Consider the following 24823-nt stretch of genomic DNA (forward strand, 5'->3'; position numbering starts at 1 on the left):
AACACTGTGAGAACTGGGCTCTGCTAAGCCTGGAGAAGGGAAGGCTCAGGGAGACCTTATTGCTGTCTGCAACTGCCTGATCGGAAGATACAGAGATGAGGGAGTCTGACTTTTTTCAGAGGTGCATCGTGACGGGAGCAGAGGTAACCAACGCAAGTTGGAACATGGGAAATTCTGATTAAATACTAGGAAATTAATTTTTTATTATGAGGGTGCTTAAATGCTGATACAGATTGCCCAGAGAGACTGTGGAGTCTCCATGCCTGGAGTTGTGTAAAAAAGTACTGGACATGGCCTAGAGGAACCTGATCTTTAAGTAAGGGTTGGACTAGATGACCTCTGGGGGTCTCTTCCAACCTAAATCATGATTCTGTGATTCTGGCCATTACTACATTTTGTAGATAGTTTTGATCTCCCCAAAACTCTATGTTCAACTTCAGCAATTACCAAGAAAAATAAACTCATCCGGCTATAATTGAAATTATGCTTTTTTTCAAAATTGGAGAGAAAAAACAATGAAATAAACAGTAAAGGGATAAATCATTTCTTATCAAGTCCCATATGGCTTATGAATAATTTTAATTAAAGGTTTTCTATATTCTCATTCACTTTAGAACTTGCATGTGATCATAATAAAGCAATATATTTATTGCTTTACTATAATAGAAAGATCAGCAGGACTTTGTTAAATGAGTTTTGTCATCTCCAAGAGCCTATTAGCAGTGGGAATGTCACCAATAAATTTAAATCTTAGTTCACAAAATGACTGTGAAAAGAAAGAGGGCAGAGATTGAAGTAGTTTGAAAAAGTCTGAGGCAAGCATCATTCTAGCTCCTACAGAAAATAACCGTTGCATTAACCTCAGTGTTTGGAAATTAGATTTCTAAATGTGAATGTTCTGGAAATTTCTTGGACTGAAGAATGTCTACTAAATTCTGGAATAACTTGTGATTTTTCTTGTGGTTTTTTTTTTTTGTTAGACCAAATACAATGTAACAGTTTTAACTTTGGTGTTATTTTTAATTATTACTGTCTCAATGTTCTTAAAACCTTAGTGAGAGATCTTTATTTCAAAGGCCCTATAGTCTAAATACGCAAATGTTAGAAAAAAAATTATAAAAATTAGTATTTCCCCATTGGACAGATGAGGAACTGGGGCACAGGAAATTAGCTCTCCAGAAATCTGGAGAGGAAAAAAAGGAAAAAAAAAAAACCAAACAAACAAAAAAGCCAGGAACTGAACCCACAGCTTCCAAGTCTCATTGTTCTTTAGCTCTTCAATTCTTGGTATGAGATAGACAAAGCAAAAACGGTAACAAATGAAAACTAGTTTTCCTAAAAAATACTCAGGACTTCTTAAAACTGCTGAAAGAACTGACTCTTGGTAAGGTATATCTTTAAGAAAATATCTAGAACAATTGATTGTTTTATCCAACAGTAATCATCAGAATATCACAGAAACGCCTGTTTCGTTTGGAATTAAATTCTTGTTTTCATGAATAACTTAGAAAACAGGGGAAATGGGGACAAAGGGAGGAAAGGTGGTGAATTTGGTGATTATAAGTAGCTCATAAAGATTTAAATCTTTCCAAAATCAGAAACTACGTAGAGTCTGTTGATTTTACTGTCACACACAGCTTGCTGATACACAAATATTGTACAATAACAGCAGGAGAACACAAATCACAACTTTCATTTTGGGCTGATCGTAACAGAGCTAAAGAGTTGTGCTAGATGCAAAGCAGGTGTCCAGGGCAGTGTGATCAAAACTTCATTTGCAGCTTTTCAGACTTGATTCTGACAGGTAATCTTTGCTCAACACCAAGCTTCAGACAAAAAGGGAAGGTTAATTTTACTGACAATAGGTGAGAAGGAAATAGAGAACCTAAGACTACATAAACAAACTTTGCAAGCACAAAAATATAGCAGAGTGCAACCAGATAGAATGTATCTTGATTATAGACATTTTTTCCCTCAGAAAGTTAAAAACTTTAATAGTGTCTCAGTTAAGGGATTTTTAAGATTTCCCTCTCCAAACATCTGTGTCCTAATAAGAACTCCCTGGTAACTGGCATGATCTCACATTTTATACATACAGAGTTTTCCCCAGTCTGTAGGCCTTTGTCTGATGTTGTGACTCACTATCTTCTTGTCAGCAGGAACACCTGGTTCTACTGTGTGCACCCAATAACAAAGACAACTAACAGCCTCAGTTCTAGCTATGCATGACACTGCTACTCAAAACACAAGCCTTGAGCAAAATTGTCAGGAGAAGGCCTCTATTTCTTACTAGTCTATTTAAACTAGAGTAGAAATAATTCTCTTTTGCCCTGTGCTTTTTAGTCACTTAGAGTAGTGAAAAATAACATGAAATACCACTGAAATTAGTCCATTTGACTTACAAGACCATGAAGAAATTCTTTCTACAAGGGAATAAAATAGTTGAATTACTTTGCTGAACAGATGACTTCAAGACAATGTGAAGAGTTGTTAGAGCTTCTCAAGATCCTTAAGTTCCTCATCTTCTGTTGAATAGATAGAATGGCAGGATTTATGCACTGAAAGCCCTAGCACTCCCTCTGTGCTGAGTTCACAGACATGAGCTCTATACTTCACAGGCTTTTATGTTTTGGATGCACTGGTTGATACTATTTCTGTAGTGCAGAGGAATTACGCTGATTACACTGCAGGTTCCTTCTGTAGCTTTAAAGAGGGGAACTCAGTTCATAACCTTGTGGTACTTCCCTGTGCATTGTTAATTACTGCATTGCTCTGGAGATTTTTAAACCAATTAAGACTTTCTCTTCCCTGACTCCCATCTAGTATTCTAGCAGTTAATGCATTCTCTGTAACATCTCTGTGACATTTACATTCTACTTGATCATGGATCCAGCTATGGGCTCCGAACCACACTTTTTCCCATTGTCTCTCACAGCACATTGCTACTGTTAAGCTAAGTTTATTAATACATTTAATTTTTATTACAGCTGATCACAAGGATGCCACCATTGTGCAGAAACAAACCTATCAAAGCAAAAATCTGAAGACCTATTATCCTTCTAGACTTTGAAAACTCCACTTGATATTGAAACAGGTAAAGCAACATTAATTCAGTCTGAAGTAAAGCACTCTGTTCCATTAAAATTTCATTGATTTGCTGCTGATATAAAATGAACCACCAAAGACATTGATAAAAAAGCTTTATAAAGGGATATGGCAAGTGATCATCAATTACTAAAGCGTAGCTTGAAATGAATTTTAGCACCATGGGCAGGTGCAGACACAGTATTACAAACAGAATATTAGCCAGCAGGCAGGTTTCTCCTTGATTGTTGTGCATTTTGTTCATTATTAATAGGTCTGGGGGAGGAGGAGGAGGGGGAAAAAAGTCCTGATGGCTCTTAATTTATCTGCAGACTGTGGCCCAAAGTAAAAGCATCCAAGCCTTGTAAAATCACCTTGACTGTCTCCTTGGCAGACAGAATATTTTTAGTCCACTGGATTTTGAACAGCTTCCGAGAACAGAGGGATTAGCCCTTCACGACTGTATGTGTGGTGCTGTAGAACAGAACGGAGGAAAAAAAATAAAGAAAAACAGCTGTGAAATTCTTGATCCCAGTTTACTTCTCGTTGACTTCAACAAACTCTGCAAATACCTGCTTACCAATAGGAGAAAGATGGCTGCAACAGTTTCATAAAGCCTCCTTTTTTTTTTGCTCTGCAAACTGACTCTTATCTAACCGGGCATGAAGGGAGCATTTTTTTTCCTATCACAGAAATATTTCAGGGTTTCGAGTTTTCTCAAAAGTTTTCACTCTCCCCACACACCACATCTCCTCAAAAGAACTGGTCATCTTTGACAGATGAGCAGATACTCTGGAACTTTAGAACTTCAGGTCTGGCTTATGGTGAAAAACTGGAGCCCAAACTATTCATTTTTTTCCTAAACACCAATGGCTATTCTGTGGGCTGTATATCTGTATACAGTGGGTGCATATATAAAAATTACATGCAAAATCTCAGTCAAGAATTACTAATATGCCCTGGATGTAAACAATTTCTGTGATTTACATTTGTTTTTAATATTTCTCATTTGCATGCAATTAGTTCATTACAAATGTTTCAATTTAGTATTTAAACATTTAATCAGAGCTTTGCATTTCTTAGTGATCCTCATTCAGGAGATTTCTGTTGTGATTAGTCAAAAAGAAAACTTTGAAAATTAGACTTTTGCTTGAAAAAGTTAATGAACAGGCTTAGCCTTTTACGTAAGCACAGGGTTAGAAATAGTTCGAAATAAAGCAGCCTTTTCAGAGAAACTGGAATAGCAGACTTCATTTCAAGCGTATTTTTTGTTATTCCCTTTAAATTAATTTTCAGCACTCAAACTTTTTAGTAGAATATAAATGGACTGAGAGGATCCAAATACGTAACGCAAATCCATATTCAAAATCATGATCAATATCCATCAGTTCTTTTTTCTGAACTGACCCCCCTTGCTAACATGATTTTTTTTCTTCCTTTTCCTCCAGAGAAAACATTATCTGGGGTCTTATTTAAACCTTCATAAATTTATTTCAGTTATATTCTTCCTTAAACAGCAAATAGCGTTAATGGAGCGAAGGGATACCTAATGAAATGCCAAAAACATTGAATATCTGTATTGGCTTTGGAGCCAGCAGACAAAATGTGACACATTTGCTTTTAGGGCTGATTTAAAAGTGGAAATTTTGTGATAAACTTCTGCATATTCTTCATATTTTCTGCAATTAGAAATGCCTTCAGATACTTTAAATTTTTTAATTCTAAAAATTGAAACCTTTTAAAAGAATCTTGTACTTTGGAAACGGGGCATTTCTTCCATTAAAAAGTCAATGGCAGGTTTTTAGAACATCTCAATTCCCTTCTGATAGAAGGGAAAAATGATTCCAAATGACAGTCCTTATAAATAATTCTCATATTTATCAACCGAGGACTAGTTTTGAGTGCCAGATGAACTTAAGTCAATGTTGTGGGGGCTCAGCATTAGAATTGGGTGGACATTTTCAAACCACAGGACAGTCCATTCCTATGCACAGCTTTTCATTACTGTGTTGTTTAAAAATGTAGATGCGTTCCAGTGTAGCAAATAGTACACTGAAATTTAAAATGGATGCATCAGTGTGCTGTGAATACAGCACAGAAGAGGTAACAAAATATTATCTAAAAGTCAGACCAGAAATGGATGCATTTAGTCAATGCTCCTAGATATTTTTACTTTTTCTGGGATTCTCTGAGAGAAAGAAGCACAGGAAATTCCACTTGAATGTAAGAAAACACTTCTTCACTGTGAGGGTGGTTGAACACTGGAACAGGTTGCCCAGAGGGGTTGTGGAGTCCCCATCCTTGGAGAGATTCAGAACCTGACTGGACATGGTCCTTGGCAGCCTGCTCTGGGTGGCCCACCTTGAGCAGGGGGCTTGGTCCAGATGATCTTCAGAGGTCCCTTCCAAACCCTGTGATTCTGTGAAAATGTCCATGGCAAAAATCACAAGGATCGTCATACACATTACTAACTCTTCCATAAAGTACCATTTGAATTATTGTTTTTACTGAAAACATACTTCTTATTGCCAGGCTATCGCAAGCAACGATTGTTTGAGAGCAAGAACAAATATGAGGGTAACAGGTTATTTACTAAGTGGAATGCACAGACCTCTCTGAAATGATTTTCTGTAAAGTCCATTCTCAAGTTTAAACTTCTAGATGAGAAGACATTTTCTTGTTTATACTACTGACAGCATTTCCTACAAGAGGATGAACACTGCTTACCACATAAAGCACGATTAACTTTTCAACATAATTGGGGAGCTCTATTGTTTGTTGATTCTTATGTGCTATAAAAATTATGTTGAAAAGTTAATCGTGCTTTATGTGGTAAGCAGAGTTCATCCTCTACATTCTTCATATCACAACAGCAATGTATAATGCATTCAAAAAAATCTTACAATAATGCATAATAACTTGTCTAAGACAAGTACTTCTGGGTTTCTTTTCAGGAGATGTATACAGGTTCATAGGAGAAGAACTGATGTTCTTTCTTTCTCTTTTTTTTTTTTTTTTCTTTTTCTAAGGAAATGGCAAGTCAGTATTCCAAAATTCTTTGATTTTTTGGAATAACAGGACGTGCATTATGACTTTGCCAAATCTTCACATAGCTTGAAGCAGAAAACAGTATCGAAGGCACTGCCAGGATCGAAACTACCAAGATTTTTACATTTTTAAATCTTTGTGTAAAGGATCAAGAGTCTTTTTTACAGCAAACATGACACAAATTATATTTCTTCAGGATACATATAAACAAGCTTCAAAACTCTCATGTGAGGACTTGAGAACTTGGGATTAACTATTAGTGAGAACTGTGTAATCTAAAAAATTAATTTCTACCAAAAAAGAATTTGCAAACACTTCTAGCTTTAAATACCTACCATATAGAATATGTCTTCACCAAATCCTTTCTGCTAACATACAAACTAGCTCCTTCCTTATTTTTTTCTATGTGCTATTTCTGTACTATTCCTGGGGCACTGTAATGTTAATTACTCAACTCTGTCTGGGCCTCTTCATGCACAGTGTGAATACTTTCTTACCTGTTGCTGTTGTGTAAGGGAAAAGTAACAACAGTAGGTCTCAGCCTAGACCCTCTGAACGCTAAGCAGGAAAAAGTGTCTCAGGAAGTATTTAATTCAAAACTTTGTTGGTTGTTACATGTAAAATTCTACAGAATAAAGACAGTACTACCTCTTCTCTTTGCTCTTCTTTTCACTGCTTGTGAGTGTATGACCTTCTCCCCCATACAGTTCTCATTAAAACTGAGTAACAGGGGAGATATGGCAGCTAAACTTTAAAAGAGAAATTAACATGCTAAGTGTTCTCTTTGCAGACAGATCAAAGGGACAATGGAGCTACTTTTTCTCTGTAAAAAAAAAAAGTCACATATGAATGTTTAATAAACATACCATAAAATTATGTAACATTAATTTAAAACTACCAGAAGAAATTCCAAGAGAGAAGAAACCAAACTCACTGAAGGCTCCAGCCTAGTAGAAAATTTGCGTAAGCTATGGGCCATAATGTAAATATACAAGCTACAGGACTAATCACTAGCAGTAAACAAATATTTGAAGAGAAAGTTTCACACAGCAGTTGCATGGCAAGAAATTAGCTACAAAAATCAATTACACATCATTATCATCAGAGAGTATGTATCCAGAAGATTCATCTCAGGAAACATAAATCAAACCTCTGTTCAAGTGCAGACACCTCATTCTGCAATTGACAGCCTAGCCAGAGACACATTATTACTTTACAGAGGTTACTAACCCTATCCTCCTGGGGAGGAAAAAACAAATCTTAAAGCAAAAGCATAATAAAACAGAAGAGAAAGTCAGTTCTTGGCAATCTGTGAGAAACCGATTCTAGCTTATAAGTGATGCAAACAAACTTATTCATACAAAGAAGTAGAAAGATTTCTCCCACAGTGAACTGCCATATTTCACCCTAGAAACAAGTTCTGCTGTGGCATTATTAATTATGTAAAGAGAAGAATGTGAACTTCAGTGAAATGTGGTGCAGCACAGCTCTATGCTCTATACACAGGTTTGTGGGGAAGAATGGGGAGAAGCAGGTCCTTAATGCAAACAAAACTGCATAGTTTTAGCATAGTCAATGTATAAACCTTGATTCACCCTAGCAGAGAAACAGGTTTTATGAACTTGATTCGAAGTCATTGAAAACTAGTGGAAATTCTCACTCTGAATTCATGGTCTTTGGAAGCAGTTTCTACACAGGAAGTCTGAAAACAATAATCTTTGCTGTAACTAAAATTTTTAAGTAAACATCTCTTTCTTGAGGCAGGAACTATCTTTTGCTTAGTGTTCAACACAATAGGGATTCAGTACTTAATAGTTGGCTTAGATTATGCTTTTATATGACTAATAATATGTAAATATTCACACTGCATAATTAATTACAGTAACTATGAGACATGATAAACTGGCATCTATATTCTTTCAGTAAGCTTGAAAAATCTTATCCATGATTGCTGTCAGTTTCTTTGCTTGGTTTTTGCTCTCTTACAGAGAAGACAGCACTATTAAATTGGAGATGTCTATATGTGTACATATAACAGATTAAAACAAAATTAGAACAATGCATCTGTGGATCCAATAAGAAGCAAGAATAAATCCACAAGCGCTTCTTTTTCAAAGATGCATACAAACTTAGGAACCTGTATAGCATATTTGATTGCTCTGAAATAGATGTAAAGAAAGGTTCAATTCATTTAAGAATTTAAAAGTTTTTCTTATTGCTGTAGCTTGTTTCCCTATGAAATGGAATTACCATAATAGGTGTCTCATTCTATTCCTAGTGGTCTTATTGACAAGAAATATTCTCAGGAAATCCTATAATGAAAATCCATAACCTGCACCTCTTCTGACTCAAGAGTAGCTAGCACTAGAAAAACAGATCAGAAAGCAAGATTTGAAGGTCACTGTGCAATAAAGGAATAACAGCTGGCCATTCCAGACAATAGAACAGCAGCACCAGAAAGAATATATACAGAGATAACAGCTTCAGACAGCACTAAACATTAGAGGCAGACAGGGTGGAACAGATCCAGCATTCAGGGCTGAAATATGGACCAACCCAACTGTTCTAGACTGACTGTGTGAAATCTAGCTCCAAGCTAGACTGAGCTCAAGCTCATTTTACAGCTGAAATCTCTGAGCAGTGTCCAGTCTTCCTCCCAGGGCAGCAAAAATCAAGCAAAATGCTTTCAAAATGATGGAATAAGCACATTTTCCCTTTTTCATTTTCTTCATTTTCCATATTTACTCCATCTCCCCTTTCCCTTTCTTCCTCTTACTAATTGGTTATCTTTTCATAGTCCGTTATTTTCTGGAAGGCAACAAGAAGCATTTGTTAGCTTAGAAGACATCGCCTCCACACTTGTACTTTCCCCACTGCCCTCCAGTGTATTGGCAGCAGCTGCACATCTCTACCAAGGAAAGCTTCTGTTCTTAATTTCTGCCTGCTATGATCTCTTTTTGTTTCCTTTGAAATTTATCTTCAGTTAAGTTGCATTGTATTTTATTGCTGCTGCTTCTGGTTATATATTGTTGAGTTTTTCTTTGCTGGTACTCTGAATTGGTTGGCTGTTTTTCATTATTTCTGTGGGGCTCTGGAAAAAAAACAGTTCTTTTATTTGAGAATCCTGACATTTATTAGCATAATAACTCTCAAGATAAAATTGCAGTTTTCCAGACAGTAATTTCATTTGCAGGGGAACTTACAAGGAATTTTTTTTAAAGCCAGGTAAAACCTAGAATGAGAAATGAATGGAATACAGACAGAAAAATTTTGAAAATTAAAAGTAGGAAATGTACTATGAAGAGAAAATGATGCTGTTGCCCTATACATGTTAATTAAATCACAAAAGGACACACTAGCTAAAGAGCTGTATTTCCAAGCCTTCTTACCCAACAAACAAAATGCAGACAGTTGCTAAGAATGTATCACTAGATACAAAAAGCTGTATTATCATCACTCTCTATGAATGGGAATTCCTTATAGAAAAAGTTCCTCAATATTCTGTCTACAAACATTCCTGAAATTGTGTACAGTAAGTTGAGTAATCTTCCAAAGAGGAGAAGGCACTTTGCCTTTTTGAGAGTTCATAAAGGCAAAATACCAGTCCGCAAAGATGTCTATGTGTCTCAATACCACCTTAATTACTCAGTACTGTCTTTAGACCATGAGTCCCTATTCACCTCCACACTCAGCCACTGCTGTCTGGCCTCAGAGATAAATCTATGGATACTTACACTTTTTAACCTTAAAAATTGTTCAGTACTGAAAGGTCCCTTTCCCTTCTTTAAAGTAAGGGTCCAGTTTTTCTGTGATGAAACAGATGCAGCTGTGAATAACCTGATAAGAGGCTGAGGTGGTTCCTGAGATTCCTGTGGAGCGGGATCAAGCAGAGCGCTAGCTTCTTGGAGAAAGTGGCTGGCAGATAGATACTGGGGCTTTCTGGAGGGGGACAGCTAGCCTTTAGTAAATGTTCTATTAGAAAAAGCAACTTTCTCATTCACTGTGATGGATTTTACAGATTCCATGTCTGATAAGCACAGCGAATTACTCTGTGCTGAACTCTACATTCTTGTAGCTGGATTCAAGTGTCTGTATATACCTCTACTGCAATCCCAGATCAGACATACCTCTTTAAGAGTTTTCTTTTTAGGAGGGAGTCTGTGTGTTTGACAGAGGCTATACATATTACTAGAGGCCTAAATATGTGTTACTATGTTCAGAATTGCAGAGCTGTATTTCATTTTGAAGATCCAGCCCCAGGTAATCTCCAGAAGACCCCAGTTTAACAAAATTCCAAGGCAGCTTAGATATCTTGACCCTTTGTCCAGCTGCTGGGTCACTGCTTCTCAAGATATCAGACACAAAGCTGAAGAATGTCCTATTTCTGTAAACCTACTTGGTATGAAAAGCCCAGCAGTATTCGTATCTGAGCACTGCACACTAAGAACAGCTGCTCCAGCTAATAAACATTGCTAATTTGCTCTGTCTCCTGACTTCTTTTGTTATGAGCTGTTACGGTAACCATTTAAAACGTCTTGAACCAGTGCCCCAAGTGATTCATACAGAAACTGTCCAGCTAATTTTCTCTCTGTGGAAAGTTCATTAGAATTTTCTTTTCATGTGTCACAAATATAGATAGATTAAACCTCAGAAAAAGCAACGTTAACCAAAGAGAATTTTCCTGTACAACATTACAGTTCATGTGCAAAAATTCTTACTTTAATAAGGGCTAAAGGCAAAATGAATTTAATGGACAAGTTTCCTTTCTTAGATGAGATTACCATCTAGGTCAAACAAAGTACAGAAGATAACACTGAGTCACAAGAAATGACTATTTGAAGGGAGATGCATTACACATGGGGTTGAGGAGAGAAGGCTACGCTGGGATTTGGAAGAGGAGCACATACAAATTCAGAGAATGCCAGAAGCAGTGAGGTAGCATATGGAAACACACCATATGTACCTTCCTGTATGCATTCAGAGACTCCCAGGACAAGATTAACCATGGAAGTAAAACGACACATAAGGACTTTGGTCCACTTTACATATCAAATTCACCTCACACATCTGAAAGCAGTACCAAGAAACTGCCTATTAAAGGCACAACTATGAGACTAACCAACTCCCACAATTACTTCCCTCATGTTCCACTTCACTCTTGAAACAAATCAATTATGTACAAAACTGTCACAACACAGTTTTTTGAAATATTGCCCTGCACAATAAATGTTTGGAGCTGAAAGGAACACCTGTATACCCAGCGTTTCTATCTGGGCATTTATGGGAATAGAACAAGATGCACAGAAAAGTAGTAGTAACTGTTCTGTAACTATTTCACTATTTACATTTCAGGAATTGCCTATCTCAGTAGCATCCGGCTTACCAATGAAACAATGCAGAATTACATCTGTAGCACTCACTGAGCTCTGGGCTGCCACACACTAAGTCACACATTTCAGGAGGGCAAATTAACTGTTGTGATGAGATTGTTTATAGTCCAAACACTAAGCAGCTACTCTATAGATCTACAGCCTACAGATCTAGTCTCATGTTTTTTAGTATGTAGAAGTATAACAAATGTATCAAGAACAGATTGCATTTTTTAAAAGATGAAATAGCATGAAACTGATGTTACTACTTGTACCTTTTCTAGGGATGCATGTCACAACCCCTCCTCTACTGGTAGCTCAGTAAAGAAAAGTATTCAGAACTACAGCAAAGTAAAATCAGGAATCTCGAGCGTACATCCGGCACATCAGAAAGCTCAGAACGTGACAAAGTCAGTGTGAGTTGTGATCGTTGGTACAAATCAAACCAGAATGAACTGCACATCTTTAATGCACTACTTTAAACTTCAAATTTATTCCCATTCAGGAAAACTATATTTCCACCATTGAGTGATTTGTAAACTTTTTATTCTTCTTAGCAACTGCTTTTATTACGATAACTAGTTCAGAATAAACTAACCACTTTCTCTACAGAAGTAAAATTATTCCAAGGCATGATCTTGTTCTAACTGTACTGTAGTGAACTTTGTAGGCCTGAATTCAAAAGCAGGATAGCAAGTTTCTGGCTATACTTAACCATTTAAGCAATCACAAACTACCAAGCGACATTTTATCACTGTGTTCCTTGTTGCTGTAAGTGCACCACTGAGTGATGAGATTGTCAATGGAAACTGAGAAACCTTGCTTTGGAAAAAAGATACTGTTCAACAATATTGATACTTCATACAATACTCTGAATATTTCCCATAGTTCTTGCTGTTAAAAGTATGTAATTTTGCATTTTCAGTTTTAGACATTGGGTGAAAATTAAGATAGGACCTTAGCTTTCAATTCAACTGTCCACAAGCCCTGAAAGAATTTCTGGGAATACTTCCCATTTGTAATCTGCCAGCAACTTATCATCTTCAGGTATGAAATAGAAATATTTTGGACCTTCTAATGAGGATAGTTTTGGCCACAAGACGAGTGGCTTTGAAAGTTCATTTACTTTTGTAATTTGCATTTACTTTTGTACCTATTACTGCAGCTATCCAAAATGTATTGCTATTAGTCCTGGATCAGTTATTCAAATAAAGGGCTGTAGTCTGGTGGGTTCTTCTGCTGTCCACATGGCTCCAATAGTAACTCCCCACCTGAAGATGTGATGATTTCCTCCTAGAAAGATAAAACCAATTAAAGTATGATTCATAGATATCTAAGCATTTGCCTATCTTCCAAGAAAAGCAACTGATAGCAATAAAGACCATAACTCAACTGTAACAGGTAACCAATTACAAATAAATGCCTGATAAAATGTACAGAGCAGTAAAAGGATCCTATCAACTATTCATTCTGTTCATGATTTGCTTATTTTGTACTTGTGCCATTGATAATTTATGCTACTATTAATTAGTGGACTCAAATACATTGATGCGCAAAAAATGTTGTGATTTGAACTACTTGTAGGTTGCTATGCTGCTTACAGAAAACAAGTAAAGAACAAGCAGTGACTTTTCCAAACAATATTGCAATAGCTGGAACAGGAAGCATGTCCACATTGCAACCATTTATATACAAATTGTATAGCTGCTTATCAAAAGACTGTGGGCTTACTTGACAATGTACTTCATCGGTAAGGACACGGAGAAAAGCTTCAGAGAAAACCATGCTAGAGACAAGAAATGGTATCTACTGAACTGATCACCAGAGAGACCAAATTTAATGTAGCTGTTAAGCTAGACAATTAAAAGAACTGTGTGGTGACATTAAAGCTGAAGCAGTTTCTCTGATAATCTCACTATAGGGAGAACTATTGACTTTCATCATCAGGGGATACCTAAGCTTTTTTGTTTATTTGTTTTTTGTTTTTTTTTTTAATGTCAGGAATTAAAACCCATTCTGCTTCTGACATGTGCCGTACTGCTGTCTGTAAATAGATAGGTTTCTAGCACAGTCATTGCCTAGGAGGAGCACGGATGCAAGGAAAACATAGGAATGTGGCAGGGAGATGGCTGGAATGCATTGCATGGTTGGAATTCAGTTTTTCACCCCCGCCCAGGAGCTGGGAGGATACCACTTTAGCCAGAGCTCTTACATCCAATGCCTGATAATCTGCAATTGAGTTAGAATGGTACACATGCTTTTCTTTCCCTGACGAGGCTCTGATTAGACCTTCTCTTTTCAGCACACTAACACAGATGATGTTCATTGCTTTAGGAGCTGCACAAACATCATTTTGAAAAGGTAGTCAATTATTTTGATTTTTCAAATCAAAATGAATCTGCCTAGGTTGAACATTTAACATATTTACTGATGGTTTCTGTTGTGTAACAAGCTTAATCCTTAGCACAGTCAATATTATTAAACTATTTAAGAATATTTTAAGGATCTTACAGTTCATTTTAGGCTTATCTACCTTCACACTGCCTAATGAGCTTTTTTTTTTTTTTTTTTTTAAGAAAAGAAGAGAATTTGTTCAAATAAGGGACGGAGGCTTTTTGATCAAATATGGCACCTGCATGGAAATATAATTTAATAGTGATCCCATTTTTTAGCTGAGCCAGATCAAATTCTTTCAGTGGAGAATAAATCGGGAGGGCAGGAGGAAACATGAAAGCAAAACTCATTTGTCTTTACTTTTCTTTTTTTATTTGATCTTTAAAAAAAGAAAGAAAAGAAAGAAAGCACTGTGTGCACACATGCCAGCGAGTAAGATGGGAAAAAGAAAGTGGGGGAAAGGAGTCCAACCAAAACCTAAGCAAATGAAACTATTTTCTTTCAGAACAAATTAATAATTTTCAGCCAGCCTGAATGAGTTTAAGGTTTTCCACCCTTTTTCTCTTTCTTGGTTTGCTCACCTAAAAAAATACAATTCTGTGTTTTTATAAAGAATATCCCACTATAACCTCTGTTTCTTCATAAAATGTAAATTCTGAGACACTCAACTTCTTTCTCTTCAGCCAGTAAAAAACAAAATAATTGACTCCTAAGTCTCCTCTACTGCTAATAACAATTGTAATGTAAGGATTACAGCTGGAAGAAATAGGAGTAGCTGTGACTGAAGAGATGTTGCAAACTAACTGAAGTGAAACAAGAGAAGGGAAATTAGAAGAACAATCTGTGCTTATTGTCTGTGATACTGAATACTGAAAAAAATTAAATGCTCTGAGAGGGAAGAGCAAAAACTTCATAGAATTAGTATGAAGCAACAGTTAAAAAAAAGTGTAAAAACAGGAAAGGCTTATGCCTCTCTAGAAACTCCAGAAAAGAAAAGGGGAAGAAAAATTTTTTATAGGTGGCTAAAAAAGAAGCAGGATTAAAACATGAAAAAGATAGAGAGGACATATAAGAAGATGAAAACAACCTACGCTATCAGAAATAGTGCTGCTTTTCAGTCACAGTCTAGCAAATAGAAAACATGAGTTAGAGGCAAAGTAATTTAAACCCATCTAAAGTAGCCAAAGACTCATAGTAAATTATTCCCACAAGATAGTTTTAGGTAATAAGGAATGACTCTGCGCATCCCTAAAAAAGAACCCTTCCATGTTCTCTTTTTTACTATTGTGCCCCACTCCTATGCTTTTGCATGTTACAGCCCTCACATCAAAGGCTGAAAAATGCTGAAATATCATTAAAAGATCTTTCTTATGATATTTCCAATCCAATTTTGCAGAGAGAAGAGGCTCAAAAAGTTTTAGCTCTATCAGCTCTTAGTCCATTTTTCATCCAATAAAGCAGGCATTGCATAAGAATCTGGCGAGAAGGGTAAACAAATACATGCTGAAGATTCTGAAAGAACAGGAGAAGCTTTCTGCTTCACTGCAACAAAAGAAACAAGCTCTAAATGTTACAGCTAGGCTTACTGTAGAATACATATACATATATATATATAAACAGACACACACATTTTCTCCCCACTGTGGTTACTCCTACTTTCCAGTTTGGTTTCCAATTACATGGTTCCTCTTTAAATTATTAATCCACTCCAGTCATCTATTGATCTCTGCCAGCAAGCATTACCTTGTGAAAATCAATAAGATCTGTGAGCGTTGCATGTCGGTTTGGATCTACCCCCAAGAAGCTGTAGAAATCCCCCGAAGCATCAACCAGAAAGTGTTTGAACCCACTTTGTTGGCGGTAAGACAATGCATAGCCCCAGATTTTCTCACTGACTCGCACCAGGAATGTTCCTTCAGACTTATTCATCAACAATTCTTCTGCCTCCTGACGGCTGATAATACCTGACAAGAAAAAAACCCTACAGTTAGGTGGATAACAGGTCTGGCAGAGTTGAGTGACTAAAACGAAATAAATACAGCGCAGAGGTGAAACTAAAGTTGCATAGCTTCTCAGACACTCCAGTGTTTATAAGAGGAGTTACAGCTACGGAGACCACATAATTACTACCCAGTTTTGAAGAAAAGCTGTAAGAGTTTTGATGGAGTGCTATGGGATACACTTTTAAATCATCTGATTGAGAATCACTTTTTCCTTACCTTTCCACTTTTTCAGAAGAGTGCATAAACACAACTGACCCATCAGACAAGTGATTTCTGTACAACTGATCATTTAGCAGTACTAGCATGGCTTGGCATTACAATTTGTATTTGCAATACCTGGCTGATATTTGCAATTATATTGCAGTACTTCTGACTCAGTTGTTTTACAGCTGTTTTACACATCCTAAGGAAGGAATATAAAGCCAGTGCCCATCATTTGTCTTTTTTTGTACATACACACACACACAGATGCATGTAGATATACTGCAGCACAAAAATCAAATTGTGCAACTAACAGAGCTGCTAACAGAGATGAGTATGGTAGATTACCTATTCACTGGCTTGCATTTCTAGGGAATATTGTTACAGAGTAAAACAAGAAACAAAGATCACAGTCTTTTCCTTTTGGGATCTTTTAGACTGGATCTCAGAGTGATAGTCCCCTATAGTTAAAAACACTGTAGCCATGAACTAACAAAGTACTAGCAAAAAAGAAAGGATTGGATATTGCATTTGTTGACGAGAAGTGAAACAGTCTTTACAGTTCACAATGAACAATAATGAACAATAAATATACGCTTTGCTCCAGGACAAGAGAAGGAAAGAGTCACCTGGGGCTTCTTGCAGTACGTAGCTGTCATCCTGTGATCTGATGATATCCTATGAGCCAGCCTACCTCTCTGGACAATATACCAGGGAACAAACTCTCTCTCCCCATGCCCTAATCACTGAGCAGTTGTTTTTTAGGTGAATTCATTTCTTTGCTGTATGAGACATTTCTCTCTCAGGACAAAAGAAAGATCACAAATTCAGATGTTCAGAGCAAGCAAGGAATAAAGTTTAACAGGAATGCAGCTTTCAATTTTCCCATTTTAGTCCTCTGTGTTGGAAAGATCTTTTTTTTCTTTCCTTTCTGATTCTAGTGCACAATACTGGAACTGGCACTGAGACTTCTGCTTACAAATAGCATATAACATAAATCCTGAAGTACCAAGCAAAAGGTGTGATAAGAATTGCACCCAGCACTGAACTATGTCTTGCCGTCCACTCAGAGAGCTTGGTTCCAGTTTGTCTGGTAGGCCTAGAGGACAATAAGCTTATGTCTCATAATTACCTGTAAAATACCAGATGCTCTCTTTAATCAGGAACAGATGTTGAATTAGGCCATCCTGGATGTGTACATGGAACAAGTGTTCTATAATAAATAATATATGTACATGTTCCGAAGTTGCTCTCTGTGAAGCTAAACTTTCTCGAAACAACACATGTAATATTTAATGGAACCATTTGTCATTGCAGAACTCTACACATATCCTAGTGAATGTTCCATGGAGTCCAAGTCCTGAAAGCCACGTTGTTTTAGTGTAATAATAACCATATCCCAGGGATTACCAAGTAGTACAAAGAAAGGCCTACCTGAAAGACCAAATTGTGGGATGCTCTGATTAAGTCCTCATGGAAAATTGTGCCTCTAGGAGACATGCTAAGGGACTAAGGAGATCTGGATCCTAAAAGCAAGGACTGTGTGATGTTAGAAAAGCATCTCCCTCTTTCAACTTTTTGTCTATTTTGAGGCAATGAATTTTTTTCACGGTGTATGTTAGTGCAAAGGTGAACCTGAGGGGGACTCGATCCCAGTGGAGCTCAGTGTCCCCAAGTGAAATGCAAGCATCAGCGCTAAGGCAAAATGTACACATAAATGCTCTGCTAATGGCAGAGCCATGCAATAAGGCACAGTTCTATTTTCTGAAGGGTATTATATCATCTCTGCACCAGACAAACAAAACAGGTAGTAAACATGCAAACATATGCATATGTTTAGAAACAGCATGCAGCTACTCAGACAACAATGTCAATTACTGCATTTTGCAAACCCAAAACAGATTTACTGGAAGAATTTCAAGATGAATTGTCAAAAATAACTCTTGCTCAAATGAAAAACAGTACTAGTATGAATCCATATGATAAAGCATATTATGTGAAGCAGTATCATTAAATGCCAATACCAGGTGCCATGTGCCAAGAAAAAAATTGCTTCTGAAATCAAATCCTGTCTTCTCTCATATTGCCCTGATTTGAATATACAACAAAAGGGTTGTGATACAACGCCTACTTCCTTGACAAATCTCTGCTAGAAATAAACTTAGATGAGGTATGTTGTAACAAGCTCATGGCAAGCAACAGTCTAGGAAAGGATAAACACTTAGTTCCATCACCAGCAAACGCTGCATTAATTCCAATCATCTGTATTTATACTGTGACTGTAGATTAAAACATGCTGATAACTTCTGGGCTAGGAACTGGGGGCTGTTACAGCTACCCGTTCTCTGAGTGAGATCAGAACTGTTCTGCAATCCTGGGGAATGAAATGGCCTAGGCAATTTGACAGCTATCAAAACAGAAGGTTTGGAAGAAAAGGAAGTTTATATTATATGGTGAACGTTACGCTTAGGATATTTCCAGGGTTTGAATGACCATCACTGTCAGGCATATAATACCAAATACATTTAGCATCGATTAGTTTAATGCAAAACAATCTGTTCACCTGCTCTCAACTCCCACCAGTGGAGCTAAAACACTGCAGGCTTCCAAATGATGTTTTCTTCTTTGCCAGAGCTTATTTTTGTTCCTAGGCACTTTATGTCATTGAGTAGGTGAGAAACGCTACACTGCTCACGGCCAAGTTCTTTTTGTTTTAATTCTCCTTCCTCCTAAAGAAGGTGTAATAAATTATCAGCCAGCTGCTTTCTTCTTCTTTTCTCTCTTGATACTGTTAACAGCTCCTGAGAACACCATCTCTTTTTTCCCCTGCTCCTCACTCCCTCCCTCTCTCTCTCAGTTTTATTTTTTCTCTGGTTCAGTTCTTCAGCGGGTGGTGATTGCAGCAATGAAAGTCTCCCTCCACTCTTTCAAAACGTGATACTATTTTCAAGGCAACTAGAAAAAGAGTGGCACCGCTCACTCCTGAGACAGCTGTGGAGAAATAAACAACATCTGTGAAACCCCTACATGAACATTTAAAATTGTTTGAACTGAAGTCAAGAAACTTTGGTTTCCCAAGGCTCTGGTAAGAGTTTAGAATCACCGATTCTCTTATTTGTGCTAGTTAGAATATTAATTGGAAATATTATCTGGAAGAGAAACCACTGATGCTTTGACAGCTAATTTTTCCCCTCTCTAACTCTAACTAATCTCTTAAAAAATCAACAAACAAAAAAAATACAAAAACAAAAAAATCTTCAGTTGGTGTAAATCTGCACTGCTCTATTGACTTCAAGCTATTGCAAATGACTTTAAAGAGCTACATTTATTTATGCCAGCTGAGGACCTGCCCACAGTATCAAAAGCAGCAGTCTTTTCAGGTAAGGGCAACTTTGCCAAAAAAAAAAAAAAAAGAAAAGAAAGAAAAGAAAGAATCCTGTAAATAAATACTTCATCATTATTCAGTCTATCATCAATATCATCATTTTAACTCTTCACATGACCAAATACATAACGGTGTATTTGAATATCAGTTTCCTACCCCACTGAAACTTGCTTAAATATCTACTTGCATCTTCTACCTGCCACGCCAAATAAATTATCACAGAGAAAACATATTACTGTTGTCCGAAACAAACTGTTAAAGACCAGATTTCCCTTGGGAGAGGACCAAAGGTGTAATTAACTCCTCTTGAAAGCAAAGAGGCACTATCATTAGGGCTTGATTAAGTGCCTGATTTTTATATCCTTGTCCCCCAACTTTCCTGTATATATCCATCACATTACATACCCCATGAGTCATAATTATCTACATATCCACTTTAAACATTCTGGTGTTGCAATACTTAGAAATATAAATGTATTATAGTATAAGTAATAATAACAACATAAATGGATTATTAGAAATATAAATAGATATAAATAGATATTTTGGTTTCTTGGGCAGAGAATAAAATCTTTAAAGACAATTATTTCAAATCAGAGGAAAGGTAGTTACTCATCACCTGATCTGTTCCTAATTAAGGGCTTCCTTTTTAAGTACAGTGCCTGTAAAGAAAATCCATAAATGATAGACAAGTCTTAATATTTTTGTTGCAATTATGTTCTTTTTAATGCCATTGATCTTCCAAAAAAGGAAAAAGAACATCCTAATCTTTAGAGTATACTAGGATCATATGGCAACTGCAGAGTCCATTTTCCAGAGAATTTAATGGGCACAGCTGAAAAATCTTGATGCTACCTTCAAGTTTACAGCAGTCTGAGTAGTAAGAGAATACTGTCTTGAAATACTATGCAGTGACACTCCAGTTTGTCACCCTTCTCTCAGCATTATTCTGCATACATCCTTGGATGAAACTCAGGAGATGAAATACATAAATATTTATTAAGATAATGCCATAACAAGCATGAATCCAAACTAGAAAAGCTGATAAACTTTGCCAGGAAGGCAAAAGGATGTACTAGAAGTCTAAAATTATTTGATTATACAGGCAAAGTTATGCCACGTCCTTTTCATTGTCCAGACCTATAAGTGATCTAATGTATCATGTGTACTAACAGCGTCAATATATAAAAAATAATTTATATGTATATATGCCACTTGCCAATGTTTTCTTTTTTTGGAACTGAAAAACTGAACTGGAGAGATATACTACTAGAACTATATCACTTGAAATACAATGTTTCCCAAAGGGAAAAAAACAAGAACACTAATGCAGATTTTTCCAAAAATTTCCAAATCTGTTCCTTTTAAGGCTTAATTTGAGATTCAAAGGCTGGATTACCCCTCACCTCACATAACAGCTGAAACAATTTCAGATTAAACACTATAAAACCTGAAAAAAAATGTATGAAACAGATTGAGGGGTCTAGGGTGTTTTTAATCAAAACAGAAAAGTTCTGGTTTAAGGAGAGGAAAATACTTCATAGACTTTTCTGCCTACATCATTTTTATTATTTTGTATTGTTTTAGTTAGTTGGAAGTACAGACCCAAGCTACTCAGCAGCAAAAATACGGATAAAGGCAAGTAGTTTTGAAAGAAGTCATGAGAGGAGTAAACAGAAATTCAGAAGGAATGAATTCAACTGCAGCCAGTGTAGTTTTAGATGAGCCTACACAGGTCCATTTGTTCAAAAATTTTAGTGAAAATATAGCAGCATACATAAAATGAAAATACAAGTTTGCAAGGGAATTGTTTGAAAAACAGAATTCTCAACTACATGCTTATTAGCACTATTCTTTGTTTTGTATTAGTTTCACATGGTTTTGTGTGTTCCTTACTTGGCTTTTCCATATTACTACCTCGCATTTCAAACAGCATATGTTGATAAATTCATCATAAACATCTGTTTTCAAGAATGGATTCATCAAAATATTGTCTTCATCCAATTTGCAAACATGAGAAAAAGAAATAAACTTTCTTTCACAAAGCTTGAGAGACTGCAATTCAAAGAAAACACAGAGAAAGGGAGATAACATTGACAAATACTTTGCAAGAATGAATTTCATTTTTTTACTTCAAACTACTATGTACCTTATACAGCTTATCTGAAGTATTTTAGTATGTCCCTTCCAGATTCTTTTGAAAGGCCAAGGATATTTTATCAAGCACTTGTGATAGGTACTTTCTATGTTCCATGATGATAAGTAGAGGTCCCCTCTAGCAAGGAAGAAACCACAAAAGCTAAAAAGAAATAGGACGACTGTCCTATATTGATATTCAAAGAAAGAGAATAACCCCATCCCATTCATGAACCTAAAAATAATAAACAAATACTCAAAAAAATACATTACTTGGACTTGATAATATCATAAAAATCACTGTTGTGCTTTAAATGTAACAGTAAAAGGGAAATAACCAGTACTTGAGCCTACAGTAGGCATTAAAAGGGAGTACAACATCATAAAGCAAACTGTGATTGTACCAACGTTTAAGCACTAAAATCTATTACTAGGCTAAAATGCAGCAATGTCAGAGCACAGCAGTGACACCAGAAAGTTTGGGGATTAAAAAAAAGATTTAATAAAACTCTTAGCAGTGTAACCTCCCTCCTTTCAGGCATAGGAAATGGTCAGTATGTGTTCTCCATGTACGCTTAGGGCCACAAAAGAAACATATCCTGCAACCAAAACTGTTACAACCACTCTGTCTTTTTTACTTGGAACCAACGTTAGAACAGAGCCTCGGCTCTCCCGAAGCAGCTCTTGCACTCTCTACAAGAGAGTTCAGGCTTGGTAAAGTTGCCTGTCAGCCTGTGTTAGTATCCCAGCACTAACATGTATACCAGTATCAGGAAGTACAAGAACAGTTTGCAAGAACACAAGTATATGAATCTAATGGAGGGAGTCATAGATTTTTGAGCCACAATAAAGGAACATATATATGAGGAACACACACTAGCTAAGGTAAAAACTGAAGCCAGGGAACAAAGGTTCAGAATAAATCTCACCTTTTTAGGTCCTATAATAAGATGAGAGGGTAAAGGCTTGAAACTAATGTTAAAATGCACAACACTGGCATCCAAATCTGTCCTAGAAAAAGGAGAAAAATCCAGCTCCTTCAACCAAACAAAAATATCAAAAGCCTAAAAACAGGGAAGGTGAAGTGATTGCTTCTCTGCAGTGTGAGAACAACAGCAGGTAGAGTTTCTGCTCTCAAGAAGAGCAGTCTCTACATCTCCGGAAGTAATAGTTTCCTCAGATCGACTTTTTCAATTCTCTCCCACAGGGGCAAGTCTTCATGTGAACTCTTAAGTTGACTGAACAAAGCTATGGGTGTTCACTGAGAAGGTCACAAATCATCTGGGAAAACTATGATGTCTGGAATGAAATCTTTGTTATCCCTGAGACTACCAGTGTCACACACAATTCAAACAACTGTTATGAGCTAAGGTGGCTTACGGACTGATCTGCAACTGAAGTAGCTAAAGGATAATGTACCAAACCTAGGTCATACTTTGTAATTTCTCCAGCATTACAGTAGGAGTAGTATGCACAATTTAATTCATGCTGAAGTATTTGCAGCAATAGGATCTTACAGGGTGTCACCTTATTAAAAAGATTTCATCCTCTGCCTCTCCTTCCTTCTAGGGTCACAATGCTTTTTTTTCAGATGGTGCAAGAAAACCAATAGTGAAAGAAGTGATCAATAGTATTGTGTGAGAAAAACTATGGCCAAGAGATAACAATAGCCCTGCCTCTGCTATTTCAGAATAGAAGCAATAAAGACTGAAAAGCAAAGCAAGGGAGTAAATCAAAGATGGCTGGTAATAGAAACAAAGCTGTTGAAGTTACTTACCATCTGCTGTTAATGCAGGATAAACTCATATGGGACTAGATCTTCAGAAGAGCTCTATTCCCATTTAGGCAGCAAAATAAATGGCCAGATTAAAAATAAAAAGCAAAAAAACCCCAGCACAATCACAGTATGTTGGGGTTTTTTCGAAAATCTGGCCACAAGTGTCACAACAACAGCCAAAGGGTGCTGAGCTCCTATGAAGCTGGTGAGAATGCAAACATTTAATGCTGTACTGCATGTTGGTAATCTGATTTAAGTCGTTAGTAAATAGCACAGTGTCCATAACCCTTACTAAGTAAGGGGCTATAGACATTTTCTATGCTGATGATGGAGAAAAGATGTGCAATAGATCACAAAAAGATAACCCTAAAATGCAGGTAAAGAAACTAAAACCTTCCTCTTTGAGTAGAACTGCAATAAGAGACAAAGCTGGGATGCATTAAGAAATCAAGAGGTAGACTGGACATCTGAGGTAGAGTGGCCATTTCACAGACAGGTTATCTGAGTACTCACGGATCAGTAAGGGGCTGCCTCCTTCTCTGAGATACACTGACAAAGTGAAATTATACTGGCTAGTGAACCTCTGGAGAAATCTTTTCTGTGTTATAGATACACCACCATTTTTCTGCACAAGCTCAGCAGCAATGCACAGAGCAGCACATCTGGGATAGAGATAAATCTATGCTGTGGAAAGGTGAGCAGGAGTCCATTACCCATTCTTCTTCATCGTTCCTGCCCTTTATAACCATCCTGGTAGATTTAAGATATACATGCAATTGGGAAACAACACATCTGTGAATCTCAGCTAGTTCCCCAGTGGGCCTGGCTCAGCATGGAAAGTATGCTCTGGGCTACATACAGCTACGTATAGAAAATCAAGGCCCAGAGGAATAATGTTTTTCTGATGGCAAGAGATCCTTTCAGGCAAGGATGAGACATTGATAATGCAGCATGCCCTAAATAAGCTCTTCTTGAAGGCTTATATTGTGCATGGGACTATCCTGAGCATCTATACATGGGAGAAATTCACCAAGGAAAAAAAACCATGTAAAAATAATATATAGGCCTGATTTTATAATATGGATTCATTTCTCTGTTCAGTCCAGATAAAGCAGTCTTAGAATAAAGAAAAGTCAGACCTCAGAAGCTTTCTTTATTCTTAATTCCCTAAGGCTGAGATTCTTTAAAGCAATTAAAAACCTATTGAAATTCAGAAGGAGATGGGTGCCTTACTCCCCTGGGGATCTTTGAAAACCCTATCTGAGTAACACAGTTATAATAGGTATTTTCCTTCAGGTTTACAGGAAATCAGATGTGCTACATCCATTGCTGCCAGTATGGCTCACAGTTAATTCCCTATGCACTCTGCTGAAAACATACCCCTTAATTGTTTCCTTGAAATTCATTCTATATCCCAACTATCAAA

General features: G+C 36.8%; 1 protein-coding gene across 3 annotated transcripts in view; it reads right to left on the reverse strand.

Annotated features, from left to right (window-relative positions):
- Positions 1-1606: 1606 nt before the first annotated feature.
- SH2D4B (SH2 domain containing 4B) overlaps positions 1607-24823 on the reverse strand; it is a 123819-nt gene continuing 100602 nt past the window's right edge. For all 3 annotated transcript variants that reach the window (XM_064513778.1, XM_064513779.1, XM_026116877.2), the window contains 2 exons: positions 15639-15859; positions 1607-12794 (listed from right to left, as the gene is read on the reverse strand). In XM_064513778.1, the coding sequence (XP_064369848.1) occupies positions 12702-12794; positions 15639-15859 (314 nt within the window). In that variant the 3' untranslated portion in view covers positions 1607-12701. The remainder of the gene's footprint in view (positions 12795-15638; positions 15860-24823) is intronic.

Source organism: Dromaius novaehollandiae, chromosome 6 (assembly GCF_036370855.1).
Source record: "Dromaius novaehollandiae isolate bDroNov1 chromosome 6, bDroNov1.hap1, whole genome shotgun sequence".
Taxonomy (NCBI): domain Eukaryota; kingdom Metazoa; phylum Chordata; class Aves; order Casuariiformes; family Dromaiidae; genus Dromaius; species Dromaius novaehollandiae.